General features: G+C 45.4%; 1 protein-coding gene across 2 annotated transcripts in view; it reads left to right on the top strand.

Moving 5' to 3' along the window:
* Window positions 1–22886, top strand: part of PRPSAP2 (phosphoribosyl pyrophosphate synthetase associated protein 2) — a 746926-nt gene that overhangs the window by 195240 nt on the left and 528800 nt on the right. For both annotated transcript variants that reach the window (XM_069645686.1, XM_069645687.1), the window contains exon 3: window positions 9125–9177. In XM_069645686.1, the coding sequence (XP_069501787.1) occupies window positions 9125–9177 (53 nt within the window). The remainder of the gene's footprint in view (window positions 1–9124; window positions 9178–22886) is intronic.

The raw sequence follows: 22886 nt of genomic DNA, 5'->3' as shown, positions 1-22886 counted from the left end.
GGTAGTTCTGGAGATCTTCTCCTCAAGTGGATTTCTTCGCTATTAGTGCTAACAGGAAGCGTGAGTGTTTTTTCTCCAGGGAATTTTCTCGTCTGGGAGCTTTGGACGGTCGACTTGACCTCTTTTATGCATTCTTGCCAATCCATGTCATTCCGCTGGTTCTTAGGAGATTGTTCCTGTTTGGAACCATGATGGTCTTGATCGCCTGCGACTCGGCTCAGAGAACGTGGTATCTGGAGTTGCTGGACATGTCCATCTGCCCTCCCTGGTGCCTTCCGAGGAGAGTGAAAATGCTCTCTCAATCCCATCTCAGCAGCCTGGACCTCTTGTCTATCGAGAGGCTGCAATCCAAAGAGTGGGACACCTGCCGGATGACGTCTTATTTGTGGTCCTTTCATCTTGGAGTCCCACTACGAAATCCATTTATGTCTGCAGGTGGCATACATTTTCGATTTGGTGCTAGGAGAAGGATATGGATCCACTGTGAAGGGTTAACATGCTACTGTTTGTGTTCAAAATGTCCCAAGAACAGGGCTTGTTTTACGCAATCCCCATTGTTATGCATTTCTTTTGGGGGTTGTGTAACGAGTTTCCTCCCCACCACGTGGTATTTGAATTTATGGGCTCTTCATTCCTTTTCAATTGGATTGCTCACCCTTAAGGGGATTTTCCTGGTTGCCATCACTTCCACGAGACGGGTGAGTGGGTTCCAGGCGTTGTCTATTTTACCTCCTTATTCAGCTTTTCTTAGTCCTCACTCTGCCTCCTTCAAAGCATCCACCCAGCCATCCCCAGTAATGCATATACTTTGTCACACACGCCTATAGGCGTGAGAAGAAACGGAACGGAACTGGGTGTGGCTGTTCGTGATGTGGGACAGGTCTGTGGAGTGACGCATGTGTGCAAGTGTTCCAAATATTTGCAAGTTCTTAAGGAACAGCTATCTTTTGGAGCCTGCTTCTCCTACTCTGCAGGCTTCGGTAGTGCCTCCTTCTCTTCCCGTTTCGCCCCCTCCTACACTGTCACTGCCTCCACTTTCACCAGTGCTTAAGACGCCAGTTGCGCAAACAAGTATGCCCAGTGTCTGAGCTACCATGAGCTGCAGATCAGTTTTCTGTTCCTGCCACAACTGACGAGGACTAAGCAGACCAGGAAAGCGAAGACCCACCCCACTCTGTCAAAGCTTTTCAATGCCTGGGTCTTGGATATGATGCCGTTGCTGGATATTCCAATACCCGAGCCTCCGATTCCACAAGGAGTCCCTTCAGGAGCGTTAACTCTTATGACACAGGAGCACACAGGCCTTTTCCTTCAAAAGGATGTTCTTGCTGAAGCCTGCAAGTTCTGGGTGAAACCTCTTTCGTGGGCAGTTTGTAAATGGGAAAATTGATGCTCGCTACAAGCTACACTCGTCAGAGGACATACCTTTGACTGCATGGCTGCTCCCTTCATCAACTGTAATGGCAGCAGCTACACTCCAGTCTAAGCTGTCCTCAACATCCTCCACGGCTTGCTCTCAGGTCCTGTCCAAGGAGGACACAATTATTGACGCCGTTGGGATAAAGGTTTTTTCCAATTCTGTTCTTCAGCTGCGGCAGGCAAATACCGAAGCAAATCTCCAGCTGTGGAAGGAGCTGTCTGAATTTCAGGAATGTATCCCACAGGACGGGGTGGAAGATTTTAAAGAGGGCCTACCTGATGCCAGAGTTCTGCCTCAGGACCTGTTGGAGGCCGCGGCTCATCATGTCGACACTTCTACTTGGGGCCTTATGTTTGGGGTAGACATCTCCCGCCAAGTGTGGTTGCATGCTACAAAGTCCTTGAAGGAGGTTTAGGACAAAGTACTCGACCTTGCCTTCAGAGGTAAGGAGCTGTTGCACTCCTCCACTGACGAGGAACATAATAAAAACAAAGGCAAGCACGCAAACGGCTAAATCTTTGTTAGTCCTTGCAAAACCCTGAGCTAAAGCGGCCTATACACAGAGGTCTGAGACCAACACAAGGTCCTTCTCAGGTTTTAGAGGGTACCAGGAGCGTCGAGCACGCAGGGCAGAAGGTTCCACTGGGGCACCTCGTCGCAAGCAGCAAAGTTAAAGTTCCCGGTTTTTCTCTCGATCATTAGTCTACTGTTCGGCAACAGGTGGTCTCGCCGCTGACAAACCATCCAAATGATGTTTTCCACCTGTCACACAAGACTTGGGTGGGAGGATGTATATCGTCTCATCTGGAGGCGTGGCAGACCATCACAGAAGACCGATGGGTTTTGTCCGTCGCCCAAGCAGACTTCCACTTGCCCCTCCCTTATACCCCACCCTCTCAGCCTCCTCTTCAGCAGACTGGGTCTCCCTCCCTCAGAGCCGAGGTATAGAAACTTCTGAAACTCAGAGCGATCGAACCTGTTCCCTTGTGGGAGCAAGATGAGGGCTATTACTCCTGTCTGTTTACAGTGCCCAAACCAGGATGGCCTGCGCACTATCCTCGACCTCTCCAATTTCAATCTTTTCCTACCCCAATCGAAATTCAAGATGATCCCGCCCAGGCAGATCAGGTCCTCTCTCCAGAAGGGCGATTGGCTCAGTGTGGTAGATCTTCGGGACGCTTGCATGCATATCCAGATCTGGGGCCCATATCGGAAATACCTTTTGGTTTTCCGTGGGAACGGAACACTTCCAATATCGAGTGCTACCGTTTTGTCTCAGCTCAGCACTGCATGTCTTTACGAAGTTGATGGCGGTTATCGCAGCTTTGCTCAGACTGCAAGGGGTTCATGTCTATCCATATTTGAACAATTTGCTTCTGCAGAGTCCTTGTCCACGAGCTGCAACAGCCAATCTTCAGTCACTCCTCCAGCTCCTGTTCCAACTGGGGCTGTCGGTGAACTGGCGGAAATCGTCTGACGGTTGCTCAAGACCTGATTTTTCTAGGTTTCCTTTGGGAGATTGTCAGTACCAGAGTTTTCCTAATGGAGGACAGGATTGCTGATTTATTGGCCGTGCCATCTTTTACTGAACTCCTTCCACATGTCGGCCTGGTGGTTCCAGAGACTCCTGGTCCTGATGGCTTTATGCGTGTTGCCCTACCTCTTGTGAGACTGAAAATGAGACACGCACACAGCTAGCGCTCGTGCTGCTGGTCCCAGGCCGTGGACCCGGATTCCAAAATGATTCTGATACCATCATCCATGACAGCCGATCTTCAGTGGTGGTCAACTACCAGCAACCTTTCATTGGGAACCTCCTTCCAGGAGCCCTGCCCACAGATTACGGTTACAACAGACTCCTCCCTCCTAGGGTCGGGAGCGACGTTGGTTCACCTCGAGGTGTTCGATCTGTGGGCGCCCCAGGACAATATGTCTCGTATCAACTACCTAGAACTCCTGGCAGTCTTTCTGGCATTGAAAGTTTTCCAGCTTTCTATCTTCAACAGAGTGGTGCAAATTTGCACGGACAATTCTGTAGCTAAATCAACAAGCAGGGGCGGGGGCACCAGGGCACCTCTTGTGGTGGATATACCTATCCAGAATTGGAATTGGGAAGTCCAGCACAATGTCTGGCTACAGGTCTGTGCGCATTCTGGGTCAGATCAATGTTGTGGCAATTCTCCGAGCCGCCAGTCTGTGGCGAATTATGAGTGGGAAATTAAGAACCATGTTCTTTCCAAACATTTCCAGCAATGGGGTTCGCCAACGGTGGATCTCTTTGCGACTGCAACAAACGGGAAACTACCACTCGGCTTCCTGGGACGGTCTCGGAGCATCTTCCTTGGGGGATGCCTTTGAGATTCCTTGGGACACTTCGGGCTTATGCCTTCCCACCTTTGCCGTTGATTCATCGGTCGCTCTGGAAACTGAGGAGTTGTCTGCAACTGCACTCTCCTTTTCATAGCTCCTTGGTGGCCAGCCAGGTTCTAGTTTTCGGAGCTGCAGCACCTATCAATATACGATCCGATCAGGTTGCCACAGATTCCCGACCTCCTCCACCAGAGCAATTACCAGATGTGGCACCCCTGCCCACAATCCTTCAGCTTGGCGGCATGGTACGTGAGTTCAAGTCCTTAGCGCAGTTCAACCTTTTGAAGGATAATATGCGCATAATTCAGGCAGCACGTAAGCCTTCTATGAGGGCTCAGTACTAAAGTTAATGGCTTGGTTTTTGTCATTGGCGTCTAGCTAAACAGATTGCTCCTTGCCAGGCTTCTATTGTCTGTGTCTTGTCTTTTATACCAGACCCTGCAGCCTCCGGCATCCACGTCTTATCGTACAGAACATATCTGTCAGCCATTGCAGCTTATCTGTCTACAGATAGTTGCTCTTTTTCTCTGGCAAACCCAGTAATCGAGAGGCATTTCGCAGGTGTTCACCTCTTTACGCCGGTCAGGCCTCCTCAACCGAAATGGGATCTGAACGGGGTCCTCACCGCTTTGTGTCATAAGCCATTTGAACCAATGGCCACTACCAAGCTCAAGTTTCTTTCTTGGAAACTGGCCTTCTTGATTGCCGTAACATCTGCGAGAAGAATAAGTGAGCTTCAAGCTTTCTCTGTCGAACATTCGTTCTTAACTTTCCACAAGGGTTGTGCGTCATACTCATCAGTCTTTCCATCCAAAAATTGTCTGAGTTCCACTTAAATCAATCAATATCCTTACTGGTTCTCTTTCTGAACCAGGTCTCTGATGCAGCGAGGGTTCTACATAACCTATATGTCAGACAAGCTCTGAAGCTTTACCTCGACAGAACAAGCGAACTTGGAAGTTCTTCACAACTCTTTACTTTCGGTGACCCAAAAGGGAGACCGGCTTTAAAAGTATATCTCGCGCTGGATCGCTTCATGCAAACTCAGAGGCTTATACAATTCAAAGCCTTCAGCCTCTGTTGCCTTCCAGAAATACGTTCCTTGAGAGTCCATAGCCAAGGCTGCTACGTGGGCTTATCCCTTGGCGTTTTGCAGACACTATTGCCTTGACCTGAGATCCTGGGCTGATGCCCAGTTTGGCCAGGCACTTTTTAAGAACCTGTTCCAGTAAGGGAAATTTCCATTCTCCCGTTTCTTTGGTCAGTGCTTGGGAATCTCCCAAAAGTATGGAGAGAAGGGGATGGGACATAGGAGTATAACAAAGTGACTCACCATAGTGACTACCTTACTCCTAGTCCATGGTCCCCTGTGCTCCATACGCCTGCCCGTCGTCCCCTCTAAAAAGTATCCTCTATTTTGCTAATGGTCCTTCAACTTTGGTGATAGAAAAGGACTGAAGGGTGATGCGCGGGGTGGAGCTCAGGAAGATGGGGCTACGGTCGCGTGCGGTGGCCCTGTGTACAAATAAATGGATAAAACATTATTTTTGATTCAAAAGTGCTCGGGTCCCATCCTGATGGACGGAATGTCTCCAAAAGTATGGAGGAAAGGGGACTATGCACTAGGAGTAAGGTAGTCACTATGGTATGTAACTGTTATTCACATTTGGAGTATTTTCTTGCCATGCTGTATTAGGAGACTGTCACCAAGCAAACATACATTGTTTCATTGAACTAAATGATCATTGATTCTGGATTTCTATCTGCTTTGCTAAAGCAAACATATAATACTCTAGCAAAACAAGCACATGAATTTTTCTTTTTTTTTTTAAATCTTTATTTTCATTTAACATTGTTAAATGAAATATTTTTGTTTAAAAGTGTCAACCAAGTCAGCACGAGAAACGTAACATTGGCTTATGCAGTCTTCTTGACTTTCTTTTAAGCTGGTTCATAATATGGAAAAGAAAAAGGTGCTTCTTCTTTTCTAGGAGCCAAATGATTTAATTTCACATATTCTCAATTGTGCAAAGGAAGAAGATAATCTTTCCACACAAGAGGAAACTACTGTTTAGTGTTGGCGTAAGATTATCACTTGAGCACTTGGATTCAGATAAAGCTAAAGTGACTTTCATGAGTTCACGATGTGACTTCTTTAAAACCCCATCAGCAAACCTGTGTTTTGAATTGTTTACCAGTTGTCTGGAAGTTTATTACATTAGCTCGCCCTGTGAAGAAATGATTTCTGGACGCCCATGCCCTAGTCCAATCCTAATCCGGTAAGGCTAAACAATGGTACAGAGGATTGAGAACATTTGCAAGAAATTGAGTTAGATCTTTGTGTGACCCCTTTATTTTACATTTGCTGAAAAAGCATTTAAATAAAAATCATTGGATTAAATCACTTGTTTATTCGTTGGTTTTTAGCTAGCCTGTTTACTGGAATGCAACCCTCGGGAGAACTTTGCAGTTTTGTTCAAATTGCATGAATTTCTAATCGCTATCAGTATCCTCACCACCTTTTATTGTTGCCTTTTGGACTTCTAACAGTCTGTTGCCAAAATACTGTAGCGTCCTCAAATGTGTAAGAGCCCTCTGTCCGTATATCTTGCAGTTGCCCTTCCTGTTTGGTAGGCCGGCAGTATTCAGTGCCAGTATTGGTAGTATCACTCTCATTAATCTAACTTGTGCCCTCCAAACTGTTGTGGCAACTGGGCTAGCATGAATCCGTATACTTTGTTCTTGGCTGACTTTTATTGAGAAATGTTGCTCTGTGCCTGACCTAAACATGCTTTCTTGCAGCAGAGCGTTATATATTTGTGTTGAAGGTCCAACATTGAATTGTGTGCATTATTAACCTAATCAGTTGCAATAGCTCCCACTGTCTTTGCCATCTGTTTGCAATGCTAAAAATACCATGCAGGGTTGCTAGTAAAGTAGCAGTGGTGGGTGAGACCCATGCATCATACAGGGGTGCGTTCTTAAATTGGACTCCTTAAACACCACAGTTCCCTGTTAAACTTTTGGTCCTTTTCCTTACAAGATGCCAGTTCACAAATTGTAATTTTCAATGCCCAAGTGCAATTCCCAGCCCCGGCAGTATGGATTGCCTGAGAGCTGGTTGTCCTTGGAGCCAATTGCTCACCTTGGCTAGAACTCCCAGTTAATGTTGGAATTCAATTCTTGTATGTGCATTTTGCCCACGACATTCAGAAATTAATATTAGGTTTTTTGTTCTCAATCCCTTCAGCGTTTCTTTGGTCTTGCATTGCATCTGGGGGTTTCTCCTGCCTCCTACACCTTTCCCTTGATCATGGGTACAGGTTATATATCCTTTCTTATTCCCATGTGTATAATTTCTTATCATTTAACACTCATAATCCCATGGGATTGTTCGTTTTACTCCATGTGGCAGTTTAGGGATATCTCCAACTAAACATGTTGTGAAAGTGGAGCTCTAAACGTGCTCCCTTGTGTTTGAAACACTGTCCCTTGTGTAATGTTTTGTTTGTCTATAAAGGCAGTGTCTGTGTAGTAGCTGGTGCCGTTTTCACCTCACCAACCTTATTGAATTTGTTTTACTGAGCTGTTTATTCCAATATGCATGAGGCACATTTAGTGACGTGTTCAGATTATTTTGACCTTTAGGTGTTTGTTGCCATATGCGATTATGCAGAGTTTAATAGTTGGCATATCTTGGTTATCTTGTCATTCAGAGATATGAGGTGGTCCTATTGCTTTCCTCTTTCATACTGACCCCCCTTTTGACTTATCTTTATCCCTCCACTTGGTGATTTAGGTTTGCGCAACCCTCTGGGCTTTCCACGGCCTTATTTTTGTTGTTTCTTTATCAGAGTCCGCCGATGATAACTGTTTTTCCAGCCAAGGCGTTTCTTGAGGTCCGAACACATCTTTCCCCTTGATGGCTCCTTGAGTTGCTCTTTGTTTGGTAGCAAATGGTTATTGAATAATGCATGCCAAGAAGCCTTTCGATTGAAGACCATTAATTCAGTAACCTAATTTTAAAAACAATTCGATCATCTTTCCAAAGACACTCAATTGATCACAATAATGCATATACAAGTTATTATTTTGTATAGCATATTCATTTAATGCTTTGTGATCAGCTTTCTTGTATTCATATAGGCTGTTACCCACACTGTGAATTCATGTATGCCCTTCCTCATTGTTACTGATTGAGAGCTGCCTGGGATGGTTTCTGGGGAACGTATTTTAATTGACTAAAAATTGAAAGGCCTGCATTCCATCTGATGGTTGGAGTTCCAGTGGAGATGATGGTTAAGTGGTTGAGAACATCACTGCCCTTGGTGCCACACAAGTTCTTAAGGTGCAGTGATTCAATAACACACAAAAGTGGAAGTATGGTTGTGTAAGGAATTCTATTATTGTATACCACATAAGCAGCAAGTTATTTGATGGAGGACTTGTGTGTTCCTTTCTTCCTTATCCATGTTTTCACTTTATCTGACTAGCGACACAACATTAGGGACTCTGATTAATCAAGTAACCAAATCCTCACCTCGTATGATTCCTCCGATTTCTTCACTTCGACACCTTGGTAGCTGCAGCGACCAATAGAGAAACCACAAGCTGAGGATAGACTGTTTTGGCCTTGCTTGTTGTTTAAACCCGTAAACTTTAATATCAGTCTCACCATCAGAGGTTGTTTAAAATTGGATATAAAATGTTGTATTTAAGTCGTTTGCCGAGTGGTGCGATTCATACCATTCAAGTGGCAGTTAATGGTACAGTGATTTGCATGCATTGGAATTTGTGCAATGTAAGGAATTGGGACATAGCTGGACTCTGTCCAGGTCTCCTGTTGCTTTCACTAGCAACAGTACACAACTTTACTCTCCTACCTGTGCCTTCTGGGTGTGTGCTGCATTTATCCAAACCGTATTGGCGATCCTAGCCATTTCCCTTCCCTAGACTACAACATCCAGTACTGCTTGGAATAATGCAGTATAGGAAGAAAAAAGCAAAACAAAGTGAAGTATCCTTAAATGCAGAAACCTTCCCTAGAACTTAATTTAGCCCACTTCTCAGCCAAAACTAAAAATGCAGTTCTAAGGCTGGAATTGCTGTTTTGAAGATGTGTAATTTGGCCTATAACATTAACACCCCTTGTCTACCAGCTTTCTCAGATCTTACCTGGTTCAACAAGGCACCCCATTGAGGGAAGATTTTTGCATTGGACAAAGTGATTTGCTACTTGCTTTTTTATGGTCTATTTAGTGGAGCAACGTAATGGCACTTGTTGGTGGATCTGTTCATTGTACATAGTTCTGTTTCTTTTGTCTTCATCAACAGGCGGTTAGGGGAAGAACTTGGGAAAGTGCAAGTCTTTCAGGAGCCAAACAGAGGTAAGAGTATTGCTTTCAAAAATGGTTTATTCCTTCATTTTTGCATTTTAATTTCATATGTATGCATATGGATGTTTTATGCACTTTTTTTATTTTGTCTATCACTAGTTTCCAGCTCACATAAAATATTTGACATTTAATTAGCAAGTTGTTTGGAACAACCAATACAAAATGTACTATAATTGAATAAGTGCTCATCGATTAACTGGCAATGAAGATTCATTGGATGTGCCCAGTACCTGATCTCAATTTTTCTAAGAACCAAAGGATACACACTGCCTTACAGCAAAAGCCAGGTCACACCTAATTGTGGACTCGCCATGGTCTATACAATACCTACTTCGGCCGAGAGGTTTCCTTCTTAAATAACTCAATGGCTCAGGAATTTGCCTTAGTCACACCTTCCCCACAGAAGCCTTTGTGTGCACCATCCGTCACATTTCCATTTGCCATTAACATTCTCCTTTAAGCCCTGTGCATGTCACACTGTTAAAGGACCAAGATTGAAAGGCCTATGAAAAGGGAGATTTTCCTGTTTTCAGCAGTTATGGGGAGATGACAGTACTCATAATATGGTCATTTAAGTATTCCCTACTGAGGACAGTTCTTTTTTTGGAGGCCAATTTGGTGCAAAATGTGCATATAAAGTTGGAGAGCAGGCATTTATCTTGGGGCCCTGACTTCGGTTCCCGCATAGGGTGTATTGGTTCTCCTTTACTGAGCAACCCCATCTTTGTGGCTCCTCCTTCAGATGATGAGGTACCCAGGCTCAACTAGAACATCTGATTCCTTAACAGAAGCACCTCCTATTGGTACAATACCCTCTGCAACAGAAAACTGCTTTTGTGTGGCGCAAGAAATTATCAAGCACGTATCGATTTGTGTGCTTGGTAAAAGCTGAAACTGTTGCCCATGGATACTCGAATATGCGACCCATTCTGGCCTCCATCGCAATTTGTGCATGTTTCTTTCTCTAACCAGTTTTAATTCCGGGAGCTTCTTTTTGGTCTGAGCAATGGCTCTAGCGTTTTCATCAAGGTTCAGGCTGTTGCGATTCCTGTTTTAAGCAAAAGGGGCATTTATATGTACCCCTTAGTTGTACAACTGGCTTGTGTGCTAAAGCCAGATGCTGTACCTTGGTCTTTTAGGTTGCCCTCAATCTAGTTTATGCATTGGGCCTGCTAATTCGAGTTCAAGAAGGTTGCGCGTTCTCCACATTGGAGTTGTTGAGTTTGGGATATCAGCTTGGGCAGGGGCTTTCCTTCCTCACTAGAGGATCCAGATGAGGTTTTGATGACCTGCTTTCAGATCTAAGCTGGCAGTGCCTACTGTGTTGCCTAGACTTCTGGGTCTCGTGGTCTCCTGTATTCATGTATCATTTGCATGACTTTGCAACCAGATTTCTCATGGCACTCAATTATTTTGGATAACTACCTCAATTGGTGAACGGGGGTAGACCAATCTGACCATCTATGTTCCAGTCTACTGCCCCGCTCTGACTATACTACTTAAGATGAAAGATCAAAACTGTGACTTGCTCAGCCCCCTGCAATGTTTACTTCTCCTGGACCCTAGTTGTTCAGACCAAATTCCCACTCAGTTCCTTTCCGTGATGTAACTGTGTACTTGTAAGTCTCTAAGGACTGAAATCACCCTCTAGCCTGTTTCTCTGAGCTAGTTGCCCTGCTCGGCTGCTTGTGTTCACTTACAGATTGGTAGCAGGTACTTTTGTTTTTAGAAGGGTGCACACTGCTTCAGCTTTCTTCTGATCTGGGAATGAAGACTTGTTCCCTGCAGGTCACTATTAAATGTATGACCTAGGATTACAAGTCTTGAGATGCCACAACAAAGCTGCGTTTACCAGCTAAGCATGGAACAAGTGTCGTCTCTATAGGCCCATGGCCTTCTTAAACGACTATAGGTTTGGAGCTCTAGATATCCCCACTTAATCTGTACACCCGTTTAACCTAGTTTCTTTTAAATGCCTTAACTTGTCCGATATTAAGCATTTTATTGTCATAACATAATTTCTTGATTTAATGTTACTACAAATTGGTTAGGATATAAAATAGTTCTCCCACCCAGTCCTCACCAACTTTCCTCCTGCACCCTTCCCAATTTCCTCTTGATCTAATATTTGAAATAAAATGCAGATGTGTTGCTTAATGGAGAAGTATCCTGATCTAATTGATAAGTTCTGTATATCAGACAATTTCTTATGCTTGTGAATCTGCTTAGAATCGCATGCTGTGCATATAATCCCACATCTGGTGGTAATCGCAGAGTATTGCATCTTTTTTTTGAAGATCGAAAAGGGACGTTGACCTGGGCATGTCTGTAACAGTATCGCTATCGTGAAGTGTAGTGTACCCATGATCCCTCACGTGTCAAGGTCCCCCCCCAGATTGTGTTTTTCCGCCATCCTGGTCGATAGCTTTAATGCAGAGCTTGTACTAATGAGATTTATTGCTATGTTCATCGGGTCTTCGATGCATCCTTTTGGCAATTTCATCAATGGCAGTTTCTGGTTTCCCGTCCTGCGAATCTCTGGTTGAATTGTTGACGTCCTTAATCAGGCTTCAGCCTTTACACTAGGGAAGTGGGAACTCTTATTCTCGACATTACTCTTTAAAGAATGCCTTTTCTTTCCTTCTCTTCCTTCCATTTCCTGGCTGCTCTTTTTCCACTTAATAATTGAGAGAACTGAATTAAATGTTGTCCTTCCTGTAATCAGAAGTTTCCTTGGAGGGACACTCATAGTGATTGTAATAACTGCTTACCTCGTGACCAAGACTAGCGGCGTAGCAAGGCCTGTCTACTCTTTAACCTAAGACGCTTAAAGAAAGGTGCACAAAGTGGTGGGCGACCTACACCATGCTGGCCGAATCCCATGACTCCACCGGTGCTGTTGCATTGGACGAGGACCCCTCCAGCAGCCACGGCTCCAGTTCGGAGGGCGAAGACACAGTTGCGGAATCGTCCGACTTCCGCGTGCCCATCCCTAGCCCCACTGGGCATGCCGAACGCACTGCTATGGGGAGAACACCCACTGGTGACAGGTGCACACATACACCACTGAGGCTAAACACACAACACCTTGGCTTCCCTCGATGGTACCATCAAAAAAGCCTCTGGCACCCGCAGGTCAGTCAAGCTTCGGCGGGGCCTGGAGAACCTTCCGGTTCTTGACCCTCTGCACCTCCTCTGCAACGTGTGATGCATGGTACAAAATATTTCACTCTACAGGGTGCCTCCCCTAAAGTTTTGGTGCCTGTATCTGACACGTCGAAAGACACAAAACACGATTCTTTAAGTAAAACTCACCCTAAATTGAGGGAAAAGCACACGAAGGCCCTTTCCCCACTGGGACTCCCGTGGTTCTGGTCCACAGTCAATCCCTCCTTTACCTCTAGGCTATACCCAGGCCTCCTCTCAATTGTTAGTCCTTACAGGGGCCTAGAGGCCCTATTCAGGAAAAATTTGCTTTCACACTTCCAGAAACTCCAACTTCAGCTCATGGACCAGGGAAAGGTTTAAGAGGGTGTATGAACAAACCCTGAGTTCCTTGGTTTTTCAGCAAGATTTGATGAGATTCTTCATAAGAGGTGGATGACCCTATGCCCTGCACTTCTCCTAGGCTTCAGTCCCCTGTGGTCCGCCCTACCTCTCCTGGACTCGAGTTACATGATGCTGCTGAAGTTATTTTTCAGGCGGATCAGTATAATAAAGATGAAGACATATTCTATGTCCCGGACCAAGATGTGTCCCAGGATCCTTTCTCTCACGACACGGACGCGTGACTTGATACAGATGACCAGGAGGCCTGGACCACTACCCCTGCTCATGAGGCAGAGCCTGACTATTTCTTTGGACGCCACTCGGAACAGGGAGGCTTCCCCTGTTGATAATCCGCTGTTCTTCAATAACATTCTCAGGAAGCGGCAGACCATTTCAAAATTGTTACTCAGGAAGCGATGCCTGACTCGGACTTTGTGGAGGACATCCTCAAAGAGAAGGTTCTGGTCAGCCAGGTAATTCACCTTCTCAACTCCATTAAGAATCGTTTTGCCCCTTCTTTACTTGAGCCCTCCTTTACTCGGGCAGTGAACCCAGGCGTCGAGATGTTATGACCTCTAATGATCTCCTCTATTTATTTTATTTATTTGTATAGCGCACCAGACCGAGGGGCAACCGGCTGCATCACTTGGTTACAACATAAGTAAGACAGAATAGAACAATAATTACAAAGTTTACAGGTATAGTACAGAATTAACAGGTATACTAATAGCAATGAAGGACAAGCAGATTGTATATACATGGGTACGGCTATGTACCAGTTAAGCAATGAACCCAGAGCTAGATGTCTTGGGCGGTCAACCAGGTTTTGGTAAGGTGTTTGAATCTCAGGAAGGAAGGTTCAGCTCTAAGCTCATTAGGAAGCGTGTTCCATAATTTAGCTGCCATGATAGGGAAGCTGGTTCCACCTGATCTTTGGAGATTGAAACGTGGAACGACAAGGTAGTTTGAATGAGCCATTCTGCGGGGTCTACTGGAGTTGTGGAGGGCAAATCGGTTGGCCAGGTAACAGGGAGCTTGGTTATGAAGGCATTTGTGGGTAAGAGCCAAGGTTTTCAGGGAGATTCGGTGTGGGATTGAGAGCCAGTGAATGTTGCGTCTAGTGTCGGATATGTGTTGGCGCCTGGGAATGTTGAGGGCAGCTCTAATCGCATTGTTTTGGACAATTTGTAACTTGTTTAGGTTGCAGTGATTGGTGCCTAGGTACAGTGCATTGCAGTAATCAATCTTGGTTAATACAAGAGTCCTAGCCAGGGTAACACAATTGGTTGCAGAGAGAAAAGGGGCAGGCTGTAATAAGCTTGCAGGTAGATGCCGCTGCGGATGAGACTGAGTTAGTTTGTCTGGTCAAGGATAGAGTCCAGTCAATGTAAATCCCTAGGGTTTTTGTGTCCTTGGCAGTTGGGATAGTATTCCCATCGGTGATGAAGGACTTAAACGCAGGGTCGAGTTTGGTAAGTCTTTGTGGCGAACCAAGAATGAGGAGCTCTGTCTTTTCATCATTAAGACAGAGTCCGTGTTGAGCCATCCACTCTTGGATGACCTGGTAGATGACATTGATAGCGAGGGAGTCAGCAGTGTAGTCACCTGAGATAGGGATTAGTATCTGGGTGTCATCAGCGTAGTTGATGTAAGTGACACCCAGATAATCCAAGATATTGAAAAGGGGCTTGGTGAGCACTATATTCAGGGACACTCCATTCTGGACTCCCTGGTAGTCACTACAACCAGAAAGCGCGTAGGCGTTCCCTTGTTTTCGGCTTGGGCTCCTCCCGATAAGGAGTGTAAAAAACTCTTTGCATTGGACAAAATAATTACTTCATCTGCGGCTTATAGTACCTGCATTGCTAATAACAGCACTCTGCTTACCAGCTTCAGTGATGTCCAGTGAGGTCTGGTACAAGACTGACTATAGAATCTTCTTGAACCAGCTAAGTCACAGCTGCTTGCGATTGTGCAGCAGGGACTTCAGGTCACACAGAATATTCTAAAAAACACACTTGACGCCGCAGCGAAGGCTGGCAGAGTGTTAACAGAAGCAACTCTTTTAAAACGCTGTGCATGGCTAAAGAACTCTGGGTCTAAACCCGAGACGCAAGCCTCTCATCAATAAGCCCATTGAAGAGTCTGCTCTCTTTAGAAAGGCGCTGTACAAGGCTCTCGAGACTGCAAAGAAGGAACATGAGACACTGAAATCTCTCAACCAGATTTCCAGCAAGCCGTATGTGCAGAGCAGGTTTTTTAATACCTGCTGCTCCTTTCGGGGACAATCCTTCTCTAAAACCGCTCCCAGTTCCTACAGTACAGGAGGCTCACCCTAGTACTCTGGCCAAGGAGCATCCAAACAGTGGGGGTTTTGGCGCGGCAATGGAAGAGGTAGGAATGCAGCCGCCAGAGGCTCCCCTGCCAGCAAATGACTGTCCGGTCCAGGTCCCTTCCCATGCATCTCCAGTAGGAGGTCGGATAACATGCTTCACCCACGCATGGGAGGGGATCACTTCAGACAAGTGGGTGCTCAAAACAGTAGGCGAAGGTTATTGCATTGAGTTTCTTCAAACGCCTCAATATCACCCACCAAAGAATGGATGAATGTCTCCAGACATCTCCTCATCCTTCAGGCAGAAGTGGAGGCTCGGCTGCAAAAAGGAGCAATAGAACATGTCCCAGATCATCAGGTAAACAAGGGTATCTATTCAGTATACTTCCTTGTACCCAAAAAATACCTAACCATGCACCCTGTATTAAAGCTGCGCCCTGCAAACAAGTATGTCAAGCCTCAGAGGTTCAGGATGACCATTTGTCAGATTGATTTGTCAATCAATTTGTTCCACTGCTGATGCCTAGGGCTTTCATGGCCAGCCTGGATATGAAAGATGCATACTTTCATATTTCAATGTGTCCAGCGCACAGAAAAGTACCCGGGGTTCAAGATAAAGTACTTCCTTTCGGCATTGGCTTATACCCGAGAGTTTTTACCAAGGTTCTGGCAGTGGCGGCAGCTCACTTGCGCAGACGCTCTGTTCCAGTGTACCCATATCTAGACGACTGACTCATAACAGGAGACGCACATCAGGCATGTCTGGAGAACACCTAGAAAACTATAGACCTACCCTTTTAACTGGGGTTCTTTATCGACAAAAAGAAATGCAGCCTTGTCCCCAGCCAAATAAATCATTTCTGGAGGCCCTAATTTTAACAAGAGACTGGCTTGTCTTCCCCCTCCAACAAGAGGGTCTAAAACATTTTAAGGGTACAGATGAATATGCAAGTATCGAGCAGAGTGCTTCGACATAGTGCTGTTTGCTGTGGGGGCACTGTCAGCTGGAAGAGCTGCGGTTCAATGGAGTTGCTCACTGACTTTTTTCCAGTTGGACTTTAAAGTGGGCAGTGTGGAACTGTAGCCCCGCCAACCGAAAGCCAGAAACTGTATAAAATTGGCAGGCGTGCATATCGAGCCAAGTGCCTCGACAGAGTGTTTGCTGTTCGCTGGGGGTGAGAGGGTTGGGGTGTTTGGGCTGGGGCATTCTCTTTTATTTTTGTTTTTTTCCCGAGCCAATATTCGTTCTGACTCGATTTCAGGCATTCAGGAAATGCAGCACTGATCCAAACTACTGGTGCCGGTAACAATAACGAGCATCTGACAACTTGCATAAATAGCTGTGGGAGTCCCACAAGGTCATTTTTTATTTGTTTGTTTTTTCTACCCTTTCTGTTTGTCCGAACAGGAGGATACAATGTATAAGGGTCTGCCGGTACAGGGAGCTTCCACAAGGAAGATTGACAAAACTGCAGGGTTCAACACTCGGAGGAGAGCAGAGGCTTGTAAATCAGGCCAATTAGTCAACTATCTTCTGGATAATGAGGAAAAAAAAAATTATGTCCTCGAGAAAGGACATCTTAGCTGCCACTTTTGGCATATCTAGGGCTCTGGCGCTACCCCTACCTCCTTCTCCCAAAAAAGAGCGTGAGGAGAGGAGTTATGATCTAGCCAATACCCTGGAAGACACTGTTGATTGCTTGAATATGGGGAGTCAAGACAATTCCAAATCCCTTAATATTGAGGATGCAGACTCTTTGTTTAAGCAATAGTAATGAACCTGTGTGTCGGGCAGTTAATATAGACCGCCTTAAGGGGGATGGAAGGGGGAAATCACCCTATTGGGATTAACACAACACCTGGATGGTTGTGGGGAGGGCGGGGAGGCATGCAAGGACAATAAATCTTCTGATACACGCACATTACTGGACCCAAATGATAGTACACCCATAGTCAAGGCTGTTGGGGATTTGAGGGACAAACTTCTACTCAAGCTTAAAGCACAGACTTCGAATGGATTGTGTCCTCCCATGTATTCCTCATCTTATGCTGCTTCGGACATTTTCCACTAGAGGTTGCTGTGCTCGAGGCCGAGGCGTCGAATGTCCCTCGAGGGCTGCTGTCAACCATCGACCTCATTCGTAGTATATAGGGCTCGAGCCGCGCCAGTTAGCCTCAGTTCCGTTTTTCCAATAGCTTGCTTCGTGAGACGAGAACGACGCCTCAGTTCTTCAATCATTGTCTTCATCATAGAATCCTTCCACGCCTAAAACTGGCTTAAAAAAAAAATGTCATGTGCGGAAAGAAAATGTCGATCACTGACCCCCCCCCATTGAAATTCTCTCTGGTGTTTGGGCCCTGACCATCGGGTCGATGAGTGCGGTTCCTGTCAGGCGATGACCATTAAGGTTCGGAAGGAACATAGAGCTAAACTGGCGGTGGGGGAGGAATCCTCGAAGTCGTCTTCTAGAAAAAGAAAAGGATCGAGGGAATCGGATGAGAAGTCTCGACATAGGTCGAGGAAATCGAGATCGAGAAGTCGCTTGAAGGAAATCTTCCTCGTCTTTGTCCAAAAAATCTAAGAGGCGACACCAATCTCCTTCTTTCTCCTTGTTGGCGGACACAAGCGTCATCCCCTATCCTTCTAAACCAGATTCCCCTGAGAAATGGGAAGCTTTCCGAACCTCCATGTTAAAATTTTTCGAGAATGCGGCCCAGACCCCCTCGAAAAAACTGCGTGGAGACCATGCCCATACTAACTCCAAAAGTGACAGAGGGAGGTCAAAGACCAGATGCATGAGATCCACTGATAAATCGTCGAGGGGGATGTTTCCCTGACACCTAGTAAAAAGTCAGACCTACCGGTGCATAAATCAGAGGTAACATTGGGCAAGATGGCGTCGGGAGCCCACCCGCCATTGAAAAATATGTCGAAGGCTACTTCGACGCATCCTCCGAAGGCGCTCTCGAAGTCGACCTTGACACCTCCCTCGACGGCATTGAAGCCTCATTCGACGTTATGGAAGCCAGTGTCGATGACCTTGACGCCTTCGACGCCATTATCGAGGTCATCGCTAATTCCGCCGCCAAAATCGACATCCTTGTCGAAGCCAAGAGCAATGCCGGGCGAAAAGGGTTCCAGCCACAGCCTAGACAGGATTTCTTCAGATCAATGTCTTCCATTTTTGAGGAACAATCCTCTGAGGAGGATGTTACTCCGGCTGGAGTAAAATTTGGGACTAGGGATGTCCCAGAAGAATTAGTAGACCCTAATTCTAAAATGGCGGATTTATATGAATGCCTTCAGATGGCCAGTGGCCTGGATACCTCCCCTGAGGTAGATTTTGATAGACCCGACCCTGCAGACCATGCAGATGCAGGGTACAGAAACTTCGTGAATAGAGTAATTGAATTCATGGGATGGAAATTCCTCTGCACTCCTATTGTACTCTGTAAAGATCTCCAAGTCTGAGTTACCTAGTCTTATTTTGCCTCCTTGTTTTGAATATTTCAGTATCCATTTTTTATCTTTGTAATTGTGCATTTTAGCAATTATTGTTTGAGGTTGTGCTCCACAGGGTGGCTTTGTAGTCAGTGCCCCTGTACTCCCTTTCCACGGCGAATCACTGCAACAACATCCCATGACCCATTTCTTGCAGTAGCATATTTTCTACATTGATGGACCAATCGTTTCCTTCTCCTTATAATAAACCCAACACTCTGATAATCCTTCTAGCTCTCCCTTCTTCATCCTCAACTTTTTCTTAGTGTTGTCCTCTCGACTAAGTTCCCTACTTGTTTTTTCAGTGTCTATTTGTGCCAATGTTTCTACAGTCTCCGCTTCTGATGCACCCCCTATCACTGATAATTATTATTAATGTTTGCAGGTCCTGCCTTAGCAAGCAAACACCCACCTTTACCTGCCCCATCATAGTTTCCAGGACAGATCTGAGTGCTGCTATTGCAGCCAGAACAGGACTCTTCAGCTGGCTCATCTTGCAGAGTGGGCTCTCAACCTGCAGCCCCAGTAGCTCTCCCTAGCAGTCGCGACTGTACTTTTTGGGCCGGAAGCATCCATTCCTTTTGTTTGCAATGTATCTGTGGGCCGCGAACTGGGATTTGGAGAGTGTTAACAGTTCTTATTCAAACTGATTTGTCATCGCCACGCTCTGTTAATTATACAATTGGGTGCCTCTGATACATGTTATTTAGGGGGGGGTCATCTGCTATATTTTGTTTCCTGGTGCCCTTCTTTCCCTTCGCAGACTCATCTCAGCCACCTCCTCTCTGATCTCTTCTAAGCATTGGGCCTCTTTTCTGTTAGCACGTTTCCTCCAGGGGTTTGCGGCAGTGTTTAGCGTCTGCCATCTCTGGGATCTGGCGCTCCAGATGCATTGATCCACTTTGCTTCTTGTTATGCTGTCTCCTATTAGGTACACAGTTGTCTCTGCTCTTTGAGGGGCTTTGAAGGAGTGTCCTCTGTAGCTGCTGCCAGTTAAGCCAGACAAGATATTACCGCAGTTCGGAGTCTGTGCTCTTGCCCCCACCCCACCCCAACCCTACGTATTATTTCTTGGCCCAATTGGCAAGCACTGCTTCAACTTCTGTTTCAGATAGGACCCGTTCGTTTGTCACATTGGTTATCGTGAGTGCGGTGTGGTCCTTTCTACGCACACTTATTATCCTGAGAGAGTCGTACTCTGTTCCTAGTCGTCTGTTACCTTCTGAATTCTCTTCTAGTTTTCGGCAACCGTGTTGCTAGCGCTTGATCGCTGCATTTGATACTTGCATTAGCTGCTTAGAGGACTTCTCCCCTGAAGACTAAGGCTTTGCTCATGCACTCTAAAATTCAAATACAAAGTACTATTGCTATCTGCACTCTTCAGTTCTCATTCCAGTGATCCCTTCCCTTGACTCAGTATTCATAGTCCAGTTATTCACTTCGGAACTCTAGGATTGATCTGAATTTCATTTGCTAGCAGCATAACTGGCTTACTTGTTGTGTGCGGTCTCAGCTTTCCAATGAACCATCATTGGGTAATGTTCGATACCTTACTTTCCATGCATCATCGTACCTGCTTTGGAAATGTTGGTTTCCCACCTGCATTGGTTTGTTCGAGGCTACAAGAGGTCTCCAGCATCAGGTTCTTCTTTGACTCCAGCAACCTTGTGCGCACCTTCACAGCTGCACTGTGACTTAAATAGCACCTTGATCATCCAACCAGAGGACTGCCTCTCAACTGTCGCATCAAACACCATTGTGTCCATTCAAACCAATCGATGCAAGCTAAGCACAGCTTGGATTTGTGCGCTCTCTGCCTTAATTTTCACAGCTCTGCTTCACTGTAATTATGATTTTCCTTCTTGGGTTTGTCCTGTTTCACATTGGATTTTGACCAAATTCTAGAGTGCAAACTTAAAAAGCACTGCACACTTTATCTCTAAACTGTGACTTGAATATTTAGTAACTTCAATAGAAGTTGGTGTAAGTGTATACTTTAAAATAGATGTACTGTGTGGACATTCACTTATTGTGATGTATTCTACTCTTTTCGCTGCTCTTGAGCTTCTAGCCATGACTGGTAGGTAGGGTGGGAGGAGTTAAAGTGAAGAGGGCATCCCTGCGGTAGGCCGAATACCAAAAAATCTGAGTGGCAGTGTGCTCTTGCAGGTTTCCTTTGCTTGTGCAATTCTTGGTGCCAACATCAAAACCAAAGTCTGTGGGTTTACAATGAAACCTGAGCAGGAATCCCGGTGGGCCAGGGAAGACTAGCACAGTGGAGAGAGAGACTATCAAATGCAGGAGGGTGGACCCGGTATCGAGGCAGGACTTGGGCCTGATATCAGGATGGCCGCCAGGCTATTTAAAATCTCAGGAAAATGATTATCTCTGATCCATGTGTGGGGAATCCCCTTTCTTCGCAGACACCTGGGGAGCAACAATGATGCATTCTATCAAAAAGTTTTTTTTAATGGTTTTTTAGAAATGCTAAAGATTCTTCAAGCAGTTTTATGAAAAACAGATCAGGCACCTTCTTATGGAAAGAGTCTGGTCCTGAAGAAGACGGACATCAGTTGTATTGCTGTCCTTGATGTTTATCTGTCGAAACTAGAACCAGGGTAGTTACAACCTTTTAGTTGACGACTGTAAAAATATTTTATTCCATATTTCACAACACTGAGCGTGGAAGTGTTTACAGTAAAAACATTAGTTGCTTTGTACTTTATGCATATTTGCACTCTTCATGCATGATTTTGAACATCTGTCTGTATACAATTGAATCATTTTTATATGGTCTTTGTCTAATGTGTATATGTTGTTGAAACGCAATTTGATATTATTACGAATCAATAAATATTCTATATTCACTTTTTTGCCTGAACTGATCCATGATCTTGATCTTGGCCCTAGACATTGAGGATATTATTAAACCTCCAATAATGAAGTCTCATACAAAGAACAGGCGAGTTTAGAAAATCTGATAATCGCAAAAGAAAGTGAATTAACCGAAGGGCCTACAAAAGATCAAGTGAGTCTTGGTAGAGCAGGAGCAGCCAAAAGAAGAGCCTGCAGAGTGAGCAGAAGAGGCTGACACAGGAGCAGTTGCACATAAATTTGCTTTGAAACCTACTATGAACTGTACCTTTGCCAGTGGGGCTTAAGAACCAGGAGAGGAAAATGCTTGGCGATCCTGATCCACCTAGGGAGACTGACCCACTTGCTTTGGCTGAAATTAAGATTGGGTAATAGAAGCTGGACCTACTTAACCTGGTAGGAATAGAACTAATTGCCAATAGTGGGCCGGGCACTATGGTGATAATTATACTGTCTCCATGTAATCCTCAATATAGTGGGAAGAGCATGATACCCCTCAATATGGTGGGATTCGAACAGTATTCCTTCGATCGTGATCCAGAGCTCGAACATCCTGCCCGAGGAAGCAGTGTTCTAGACCCTATCCTTCTGGCTGGATTACAAATAGTGGGGCGGGTGCTAAATCCCTGTGAACAGGTGGTGTGACATTGGAGCTGGGTGCCGTATCTCTGTAAAAGTGTGCAGAGAATTTGGAGGAAACCAGTATCCCAGAACCCAGACATCTTTGACCTTTCCTGACATATTGTACATTACTCCTGGAGATGAACTCCTACATTTGTTCTAAATGAAATCCAGAATGTGTTTAGTGCTACCCCTTCCTAATGAATACAATCTGTGATTGTTTACTCTGGAACGTGTTTTGTCGAGTAACCACAAAAGTGAAGACCCTGGAGAAGATGCGACCCTAAAATTGATGTACCATCTTGAAAGATATATTACAGCTAGCGCCGATGGGAGTGGTGTCCACAATACATTTTGGCACAATTTGTGGTTCAACCCTGGTGATGCAGAGTGTAACTTAAAAATCCCAACATCGAAAGACCTGAACCAAGATCAAGGGCCGGCCGGTCTGCGCAGCCACCTAAAAAGGGGGCGGAACATGTGGAATGTGGAACAAGCGCGTTACGAGGGAAGTCCCACAGTCAAATAATCATAACACCCATATGCACGCCAAGTAACTGTATTCATGGAATTGAACCGGTTTCGCCGACACAAGGAAAATTCCGTGCAAATCCTAAAACACATATGCCACACGATAGCTGGCGTAAACATTAACTCGCACACAAATAAATGCATAAAAAGCCAGCGCAATCAATAAACGCACGTATACAGCTACGATGAATGTACCATTTCTAGCAGCAGTGATTGTGGGACACCGGAGGAAGAGGAGGATGGCCAGGGCCCAGATTATTCTACCAAGGAACCAGCCTTTTTGGGATG

Source organism: Ambystoma mexicanum, chromosome 2p, assembly GCF_040938575.1.
Source record: "Ambystoma mexicanum isolate Mex_15411 chromosome 2p, UKY_AmexF1_1, whole genome shotgun sequence".
Taxonomy (NCBI): domain Eukaryota; kingdom Metazoa; phylum Chordata; class Amphibia; order Caudata; family Ambystomatidae; genus Ambystoma; species Ambystoma mexicanum.
This window is presented reverse-complemented; position numbering and strand designations above follow the sequence as displayed.